The sequence below is a fragment of the Salarias fasciatus genome, chromosome 15 (assembly GCF_902148845.1).
Source record: "Salarias fasciatus chromosome 15, fSalaFa1.1, whole genome shotgun sequence".
Classification (NCBI taxonomy): Eukaryota; Metazoa; Chordata; class Actinopteri; order Blenniiformes; family Blenniidae; genus Salarias; species Salarias fasciatus.
The window spans coordinates 8,080,776-8,090,893 of record NC_043759.1 but is presented as its reverse complement, the minus strand read 5'-3'; the positions used below and the strand labels follow the sequence as shown (position 1 = coordinate 8,090,893).

At 41.9% G+C, this 10,118-nt stretch overlaps 1 protein-coding gene across 1 annotated transcript; it reads right to left on the bottom strand.

The window, feature by feature from the left end:
* Positions 1-6,110: 6,110 nt before the first annotated feature.
* On the bottom strand, positions 6,111-8,985 carry LOC115402158 (proto-oncogene c-Fos-like). The gene is made up of 4 exons (XM_030110621.1): positions 8,734-8,985; positions 8,124-8,345; positions 7,498-7,605; positions 6,111-7,291 (listed from the first exon to the last, which is right to left on the bottom strand). Exons 1-4 carry the CDS (start codon positions 8,863-8,865, stop codon positions 6,590-6,592), a joined length of 1,164 nt encoding a protein of 387 aa, XP_029966481.1. The 5' UTR covers positions 8,866-8,985; the 3' UTR covers positions 6,111-6,589.
* Positions 8,986-10,118: the final 1,133 nt, after the last annotated feature.

Sequence of the window (10,118 nt, the reverse complement as noted above, 5' to 3'; positions counted from 1 at the left end):
GACCGTTACACCCAGCATAGGTGAAGATCTGAGGGGAGACGCTTAGAACTGGTCAAGCAGGACCAAACAAACCAGCAGACGGATTCCATGAAAAGTTACGGAGATGTGGGCGGCGAGCGTTCCTTCCTAAAGCTGCCTGTAGCACACACGTCACTCACTTCATGGACACACATGTTCCAGGCCTATATGGCACCTTAAGCATTTATCAGGCAGTGATCTTTGTAAAGAGGTTATGGCACTACGAGAAGGTATACCATTCTCATATACAATGTAAACTAAATATACCAGGAGCGTCGAGCTCATTTTAGTTCAGGAGACGAGCACAGCTCAATTTCACCTTGAGAGGACCGGATCAGTAAAATGGTGCCATAATACCCTTCAAACTTAAACTTTAAAGTTTCTCCTTCTTTGTGGTGCAGAGTATATGCGAATGTATATATTTCCACCAAAAAAAAAAAAAAAAAGAGAGAAAAACTACTGGAATTTTCATCACAAAGCCCACATTTTTCCTGATTTGTAACTGTTGTAACTTTATGGACAGAAACTCCTCTGTCTTTAGGATTATTTGTCTACATCAACATCTTTAATTTCTCTCTACCAAACTTGAAGAGTCTTTGCATCATAATCTTAGGTTTGCTTTACAATTAGCCGTTACAGTTTGTGGTTTTTTTGACACTTTTTTAAGCTCATGAGTTCTTGCTTTGTGGTCAGTATATTACGTGAGTAGCACAGTAACTATTTTCTTTTGCACATCCTGTTTTTAAAAGTGAATCAATTTTTGCATGAAAAAATTCATTTGAAACCTGTAAGGCGCTTTTAACAATGATTACCAAAAAGTTGAGATCAACTCATCCATCCATCAAATTTAAGGTCATAGGAGTTGACTGTGGTAGACGGCAGGATACACAGTCTGTGTCCGTCACTGGACACACACTCTCCACGCAGGAACATCTACAGTCAGTTTAGTAAAACCCGTGCACGCGCAGAGAAATCATGCAAACCACACAGAAAAATATCCAATCCCAGCATCACACTTGGAATTTTTATAGCTATGAGACATACGAGATAACTACTACACCGCCATGCAGTCCAAGCTGAAACCAATCCAAATAAATCAGTCAGACTGTCTTATCAAAGCCTTTCAGTGATAAATATCAAAACGTGGCCCTTTTGGGAAATACCCAGAGAACCAGACATCTCCAGACGCAGCCCTGACTCACCGTGCACATAAAATACAGACACTTTTTATTTTTATCATGGCTCACTTTGTTTCCTGCCTTCCTTCCTTTTTTTCTTCCTTCTCAATCATCTCAGACAGTTGTAGACGTCTAAATGTGTCTGTCAATGTCCAGATGTCCAGAGGCACACACAGTGAGTTGGGGGGTGTTTCAAGTGAAATACAGAAGTCGAGCGTTTTGTCACTTCAGGTATCAGATTGGGAAATATGTTACTACAGGGTGATATTCCCCATTTTCTAGCTGCAAAAGAGGAAATGGAAATGTTTCTATTTGACTCTGCAGGAATTAAAGCAAACACACGAGATGATGCATGGTGAATAAAATGATGCTGCTCAAAGATGGCATTTCATTTTGGCTGCAGACATTAACCTCAATAGGGATATACGTGAACATGACGGCGCTATCCGGCGTGCCTGGCTCACAGTGCACGCTTTAATGGATTGAATCGAGATGCTTCAGTCGTCTCCTCACTGAAATCAAATCAAATTAGTGAGTGCAGCGACCGCATGCTGGCGCTGCCTTTAAGCCTTCCTCCTCTTCATCTTCATATCTCTCTCACAACACCCCGCCACTCCTCTCCCCTCTGACCCCACTTTCATTTGAGTAAAAGCTTCCAGTATCATAGAAGCGAGACCTCCCGACACGGACTGCGCTGTGAGTCCATGCATGTACCGGCACAGCCTTTCGTGTGTTTCTCACCACATTGCTCGCATCAGGTGACTGAGCCTTCCCAAATGTGATATGACATTGATTTACCGCTATAAATATAGCACTTCCTTGGGAATATCGCAGTAAGCAGGAAACTGTGTGGTCAGAAGGTGTGTGAGATAACAGAGGTGGAAACAGTGAGCGAGCAGCGAGACCGATAATAGAAAGATATGAGGTCCAGCCGGGCGGGCAGTGTGAGACATGTTGCACTCTGCTGCTGTGGCTGGAAGTAATCGCGTCCTGAAATCTGCAGGGCTCCAGAGAAACTAAAGCTTAGGATGGAAAGAGTTCATTTTTGTTCAGCGTGGACCCATTTGCCACTGCTATTGGTTTACCACAAGGCTGTGTTTGATATGTGGAGAAACACTGGCACACACTGCAGAAAGAGCTAAACCAGCTACAGCAAGGCAGTCAAACATATTTCAGGTAATCTTTAATGATAAATAAAACCGAAAGCTTTTCTTTCTTGTGGCGCAGAGTATACATGATCAAAACATCAATATTTTTGCAAAACCAAAAAATTAGTCCAGAAAATTACGGCAATCTCAACTTAAAATCAATTTTACTCAAACCCTCTGGTGCAAAATACTGTGAAATGCTAGAAGTTGTCCTACAGCTGTTGCGTAATGCATGTTTGTACAAACTCGCCCTGACAGCATGGCTTCGAGGCTCATACAGGCTCGCTCGCAATCATCTCAGGGTCTCTGTGTTATGATGTGTCCACTACGCTTGAGAGATATGGTTTAAAAATGCATATTTTCTTTGAAATTTTTACCATTTGTCTGATGGTTTGGCAGGACAAGATTGTTTTTTGGCCCGGTTTTGGCACATGGGCTTCAGATTTGACAACACTGAGCTAGAGGATATAAACTGAGTAAAACAGTCAAAAGGAAAGAACAAGAGAGAGACGAGGAAAAAAGCAAAAACAGGTTAAATCACTGAATCGATCAAGTCTGGAAAAATGTTTCATTTAGTGCAAAGTGCTTGAGAAGAGTTAAAACATACAATCACCAAAAAGACTAAAACAACTGCCAAAGCATCTAAAATGGCTTAAACGCCTTGAAACTGTGATAAAATCTCAGCAGTTCTTAAGTGTAGTTTTTTAAATACAACATAAACCACTGTTTTGTTGAGTGCAGCAGAAATGTTTACAAAATTTTGGTTTTAAAGGTTAAATAGAATTATTATTTGTTGAAAAATGGGCAACTCTACATCTGACATGAACAAAATACTGACAAATGTGAAGACTTTGCAGCTGCATAGTCTGTAAATAACTCTGTGATCAGTGTGTGAATTGAAGTAAGTATTCCTGTTGTGCAATCAGTTTGGGATGTATTATAATTTTACGTGACTTTCATGTCAGGTTAAAAACAAGAGACAATTAATACAATTTTTTTCAAGGATTTATGTGAAACATAACTTTTAATGCTGTGTTAGCATACTGTCACTCTGCTGAGGGTCACAGGGACTCTTTTATTACCGGGTTTCACATTACATAAGAATGATATAATGCTAACCCTAATTAAATACTTACTATAACATGAGGGTGTTCTTTCATTTCGTCACTGTAGGTTTCTGATCGGTTTGAGGCAGGGTGGAGTTATTGATGGGATTTCCGTAAAGTCAGTGTGAAATTGTTGCTGTAATTATTATTAACTAAGACAAAGCTCGTACTGTCTTCACAGGTGCCGAGGCCGAATCGGTTGGGACATGCCCTCATTAGCTAGAAAATAACTTTATTCTGCAAGATTAACTGGCAACACCCCACGGGCTGATTCCGATGTGTGTAGATCCTTGAAGTCCAAAAACATGCGCAAACTTCCACTTTATAACACCAAATATAGGCTGCATCCGCTTTTATCCACTGAAACTGATTTCACAATGTAGTTTATCAAGGTCATTTTACAGAATAGTTGTAGAGCTGTAAAATTCAGGCTTTCAAAATATTTCTTTCATCAGAATAGTTCAGTGAAAATTGATTCCTCTGTTTAATGATACAGCCATCCATTTTCCTGCAGCATATCCTAGCAATGTGCTGCTTTAGTACGCTCTCCTTTGAGTACTGGCACTAATGAACTGCAGATAATGTGACTTCTGTCACTTTTATGCAACTCAAAATGCAGAAGTGGAGAATTAAAGGTCACTCTCAATAATCCAACCCAACAGATAGCCAGTGACGATGTCCATTCAGCTGCTAAGTGTGTTCAAAAGCCACGTTGTTGTCCCGTTGCATTGCACTTTTCTATATGAGACATTTCTCCACTTTTCCAGTCAAATGTTGATATTATTTTCAGTGAATAATCCTTCTCTCTGTGGTAGTTTACAAGTGTGGCACTTGTTCATAGAGGTGGAAGGCATTATCTTGCTGGACATACAGACTTTAGGGAAGCAAGCAGAGTGGACAGAAAGTGAGTCAGGAGACATCAGAGGTGCTGACAGGCCCATCTATCATCCCTCAAAAATAGACGAGCATCAAGACATCACGTACACATGGTTGATTGAAAAAAAAAAGTGGCATAGCAGTGAGAACAATAGTGACATAAACTACCCAACACTTTTAACACTATCTTCAAAGAGCCGGGAATTAAAAGAATAAATAATACAGTTTTATTTAGCCGCGTAGCATTAAACACAGCAGGATGTATTCTAAATTTCTACATGAACAATAATAGAGCCTGTCTTGATGACTTTGGGTTGACTTGCAAAACATCTAGCTAACAATAATTCATCCATCATCATCATCATCATCATGCAACATTACTTAAAAAAAGAACAAGCTGCACTAATGAAGTGATTCCCAAAAGTTATATCAAACGTTGTGCAATACAGTAAAAACTTCAACTGAAAGGCTCTGAGAGAGTGTGTTGTTGTTGTTTTTACATAATAGAGGAATCATTACAGTTTTTTTTCTGTTTTCTGTTCCCCATTGACTAAATATGAAGCCTTGTTTGGTTGTTGCTCTTTATCTCCCCCTACTGATAAAATAAAGGAATTGCATCTCTTTCACATTGATTCATATGGCAATAAATTGTGCTGCATATGCTGTAAAACATCAAATTAGGACTTTCTTCTTGACGTAAACTAATACAAATCCCTGCATTTTGCTGGATTAACTTCTTTTTGTGATGCCGCTGAAGCATTTCCAAACAGGCTGTGGTCATTTTACCGCCCTTGTTTTGCATTTCCGAGAAAGAATTTGGCATCTCCTAAATTACTTCCAAGACCAATTGTCGCCATGCACGTGATCCCCCGCTGTTGTAATTGATGAGAAGGATTACTGTTTACGCTCGCGCCCTCTCGCTTTTGCTTTCCCTCTCTTCTCGGCACCCGTTGCCATGGAAGCAAAACAACTGCACCCGCCGCCTGCCAAATTTGGTCAGACGGAAGTGGGCCGCCGGAGCGATGGCGTGCTGACGTCACGCACAGCACGCACTGTGCTGCTGTGGAATCGGATTCCCTTGACCGTGACAATAGTGCAGCGGAGCACACGCTATGAATAAGTAATTAACCTGCTCCTCCTCTCGCTTCATACACGATCCAGTCCCCGAACGTCGTGCTTTATGTAATCCAGCCAAAAATAGACCCACTGGCATCTTTGCACGGCTGAAAATAATATTCTGGTGGTTCAAACTTGAAGGCTTTACGCTCCTTTTGATTTGCTCCTATTTGATCCTATTTGATGATATATATGTGTGTGTGTGTGTGCTTCATGCAGTTGGCCATGTCTGTTCTATAAGTAACTGTTACAGCAGTGAATTTTTATTATTTATATTTGGTGAGCTGCTGAACACCTCCAATTTCCAGTCTTGGAGATAAATTAGGTCTGTCTGTCTGCTGATCTGGAACATTCCGTCTTGTTACAGAATCTTTTCTTGCAGGCTGTGCTTCCTGAAGTGATTGGCTGGTCTTTTTTCTGGAGTGGAAGTGAAGAGCTTTCATCAATCATGTCTTCATCTGCTTTGGTCACATATTACAAGAACTTTGCAATGGCATATATGGATGAATATCGGTGACCAAATGATACCAATAAATGATTCGTAGTTGTCTTATTTTATTTCCAGCATTATTCAATTTTTTTTTTTTTTTTGCACCTGGATCATCTTTTATAAGTAAAAAAATAAACTATATCGTAAAATACATCTTGATAAAATACATGGTATGGGCTTTTTTTTCATGGAAAAAACAAACATCAAGTCAGGAGTCACCTTACAGCAAGATGTTACAAGCTACACAGTAGTAACCCTCTATTTTCACTTGTTACAACACAACTTTGTCAACAATTAAACACATAGATTTGGCTACTCAAGATGAATTAACTTCACATCACGAGTGTATTTGTTGTTGTTGTTGGATTTTTTTTTTTTTTTCTTAACACACAGTACCAGTTCTGGCTGAACTACAGATGACGTGTATTTGCATGCATTTTACTACCAGCACAACATCTCATCTCAGACAATTGCATGAACAGTATGGAAGAATTCAACCCTTTTACGGTCACAGTAAACATGTCATCTACAGAACCTTTGATGTTTAGGTCTACACAACATCCAAAACTCACACTACAAAAGATTATTTTGAGAGAGACCGTAGCTTGCTGGCTGGTTAAAGTACAAATACAGTATTGTTGCATAACATCTTTGCATTCACAAGGCCAAAAGTGTTGGAGAGTTCAGGCTATCTTTCATTAACTCAGATGCACCGAGGCTGCCTTTAAGGCTCTCACAGCCCTCGGCCAAGGAATCAATCTCGGAGTAATTAAAGGAAAACACTGTGCGGTAATTGCTACAAGTAGGACTGGAAGACATGATGGGTGTGCTCAAAGATTCAAGGTCGTTTGCAACAGACTTGTACAGAGTTTCCCAGTCTGAGAGACAAAACGGGCTGCTCAGGTCTATGTCGGGGACCGATACAGCCGTCTCAGACGTCAGGGCCATCTCCAGACTGGGAACCAAGTCGTCGAGGTCATCCCCTTTCAGGTCCTCCAGGGCTTCTTCTTCTTCTGCGCTCGAACATAGAAGGATGTTTGAGTTTCCCAAGATGGCCACGGCAGGGTTGCAAGGGACACTGTCCATGTCTTGACCGACAGGGGTATCTCCAACCGCAGGGTTGCCTTCTGGGATTTTCCCATTCTCTAAGATGGACAGCAGCTGCGGGGAGGCTGGAGGATCCTGCAGCATTGTGTCAACATCATCTTTACTGGCCTCCTCCCTGTCATCATCATTTGCGGGGAGTTTGCAGGACGGTTTGTGGGAAGCCAAGACATGCTCCAGTTGCTCTTTCTCCTTCAGCAGGTCAGCAATCTCTGTCTGGAGAGCCGACTTCTCTTCCTCGAGCGAATCCGTTTCCTGAAGTGAAGAGGGACAGAATGAGGGAAGGGAAAAAAAAAAACCAAAAAAAAAAACAAGCCTTTGCCTGAGCAAATCCTAAAAAGCCCCCATGGTGATTTGCAGTCAACCAAGCTCAGTTCCTGTGATCTTTAATGACATGTCATGTTATGGTGCATGTCCAATGTGAGCGCTCGCTGCATGATTTCAAAAGACACCATACTTACAGCTTGAAGGGTGTCTATCAGCTCCCTTCTTCTGTTACGACACTTGGCAGCAGCGATTTTGTTCCTCTCCCTCCTGATCCTCCTCCTTTCCTCCTCTTCTTTGGAAGGCTGGAATCAGTCAGAAACAGCTCCTTTAAATGTTCGTCCCTCCACGTGTTGTCATAATGACTGTTGTCTCCGTTTTACATGACAAAAAAAAAAATCTTTTGTGTGTATGCTGGGAATGCTGATCAGAGCATCCTTTAGTTCAGGCGTTAAAATGCTGCACCACTGGCACGCTCTGGCGGCTGACCACGTGAACGCGCATTTTACGCAATTTCCTATTCCACAATGCGGGGCTTCTTGCGCCCAAAGATTTACTCCAAACATCATCCAGACAGATTAAATTTTGCTTTCTATCGTTTTGATTTTTGCCAAGAGTCACCATATCTTCTAGTTGTAGCGGAGAAACTGTTAATTGATCCCTCTCGTGCCCAGTGTCCTTTTGAAATATCACGATTACGCACACACACATATATAATTGATTGAGAAGCCCCTCAAACTTGCTTGACCTGTGTATTGATTAAACACCCAACATTGAAAATTACATACACCCCTCCCCTCCCATTCGGTTTCCTCGCACCGACCTGCTCGATTTGCCTTTTCCTGCTGCAGGGCTTCGACTTGCTTGCAGCTGCTGGGGAAGACGCCTGGGTCGCGCCTTGCGCTCTGGTCTTCGCACGACCTGCTGCCGGCGTGGAGACAGTTGTGGAGATGACTGCCGGCTGCACCATCCACCTCAGCTCCGGAGAGGTGGAGATTGTAGTCACAGTCGGAACAAAGGAGGATGTCGCACTGGGTTCGACATCCTGGGGAAGGAAAAAAAAAAAAAAAGAAAACATGCAAATGCAGGCTGTCAAGCACTGTTTCACAGCTGATCAGTGAAAAAAACACGTTCAGGGGTGACCTTTGTGCTAAAACGTTGCATCAATCAGGATAACTATTAAATCACATATCTGGCACAATCATTTAATGAAAGGTCACGACCAAGACGACATTAAATACATGATATTTTTACAGTATTTTCACACTGTCTTTGCAGATTGTCTGAACATAGACCCCGTGAACATAATGTACCATCCATTATGCTTTTCGATCATATAAATAGGAAATCATGGTGATTTTTTTTAAAACTTGCATTTCGTGCCAGATTCTTGGAATTGTGGTTATTGCGCGGATCGTGAGATCCGCTTGTACCTTGGCGCTGTCCACTGATGATGAAAGCGAGTCAGAAGGATGCTGCTTGCACCCGGGGGTGTCCCCGCCAGGCGATGCTGTGCTACAGCTGGATGATGAGGAGTCGAAGTCAATGCTGGAGTCTGGATGCATGTTTTCCTCTAAAATCACAGCATTAAAAAAAAAGAGAAAGAAAGAGAGAAAAGACTGAGTCTTTCTTGACAGAGCAGAACACGGATGCCTCAACGGTTACTTATATTCCATTTGCCAGGTTCATAAATGGTCACTGTGCAGAGATAGTGGAGAGGCCCGCCTTTTATAGTGAGCTGGAATTTTATGAATGAAATCTGTGTGGTGAGACTGAACCATTTCACGGAGGGAGAAGGAGCAAAAAAGGGGGGTGATGGGATTTTTTTCATTGTTAAACATTTAATTGCATAAAATGTCTGGACTACAGCCGAGAGGAAGCTTCGCATTTGATTGTTTAATATTGTCTCAGATATGAAAAAACTGCGGATATGTAAAGAGTGACACCCCTGCATGGAAGAAGGTGCACGTCGCCATGAATGAAATACGTCACTTCATGTATGCAGCAGCTGCAGCATATACATTATGTTCCCGTTCTGTCCTCATGTGTTCTCAAACGGCATCTTTTTGTATTTGTGTGCTGAAAATAGAAAAAAAATGTATTTAAAAAATGCATTTATTTATGGAGGATTATAATTTAATAGCAGAATGTCGGTGAAGTGTTACAGCAGGGACTGTGGTGATTTGGGACTCTGTGTCCTCTCCAAACATCCCACATTAGATCAATAGGTTATTGCCCTTAAGTTCTATTTGTGTCAGATATTGGGAATTCCAGATTGAAATTACTGCACAAACCTTTGAATTATTTATAGCCTGCTAATGAAAACCCGTCCATATATCACAGTGCTTTTCACCTGTCTCTGCATATGAATAGGAGCTCCAGCAACAGAACCGTCGCTGTGGCGCTGCAGCCAATCCCGGAACGGACCGGTCAGACCATATATGGCGCTTCCGGAGAGCGAGCGCACGGGCGCGCAGACGGACCCTCAGCTGTATGTGGCCCACTCAAATCTCAAGCACAAAAGAAAGTGAAACATGCGCTAAAAAGACTCATCTGTCGCCGTGGGATTACCTGATAACAGCGTCATTAGCTGCGCATTAAGAGCAACACATGCAGGGGTCCCAGTTTAACAACTCGGGGGAGGGAATATCATCACTTGTCCCGCCGGCTGGAGGGAAATAACAGCATTTGCGTGCAGACACATTTATTGTAATAGTAGGATTTCCGGTATTCTTCCCTATGTATTATTTAGAAAGAAGCAATTGGAGTTGCTGTAACTTATTGAGACCAATTACGTGGGCCATTTCCCGCAAATTAT

Excerpts from the sequence above, each read along its gene's own strand:
- LOC115402158 (XM_030110621.1), bottom strand. The coding sequence starts at position 8,865 with ATGCATCCAGACTCCAGCATTGACTTCGACTCCTCATCATCCAGCTGT. Across the intron at positions 7,606-8,123 it reads GGAAAAGGCAAATCGAGCAG|CCTTCCAAAGAAGAGGAGGA; the intron begins GTCGGTGCGAGG and ends GACTGATTCCAG. Across the intron at positions 7,292-7,497 it reads TGATAGACACCCTTCAAGCT|GAAACGGATTCGCTCGAGGA; the intron begins GTAAGTATGGTG and ends TCTTCACTTCAG.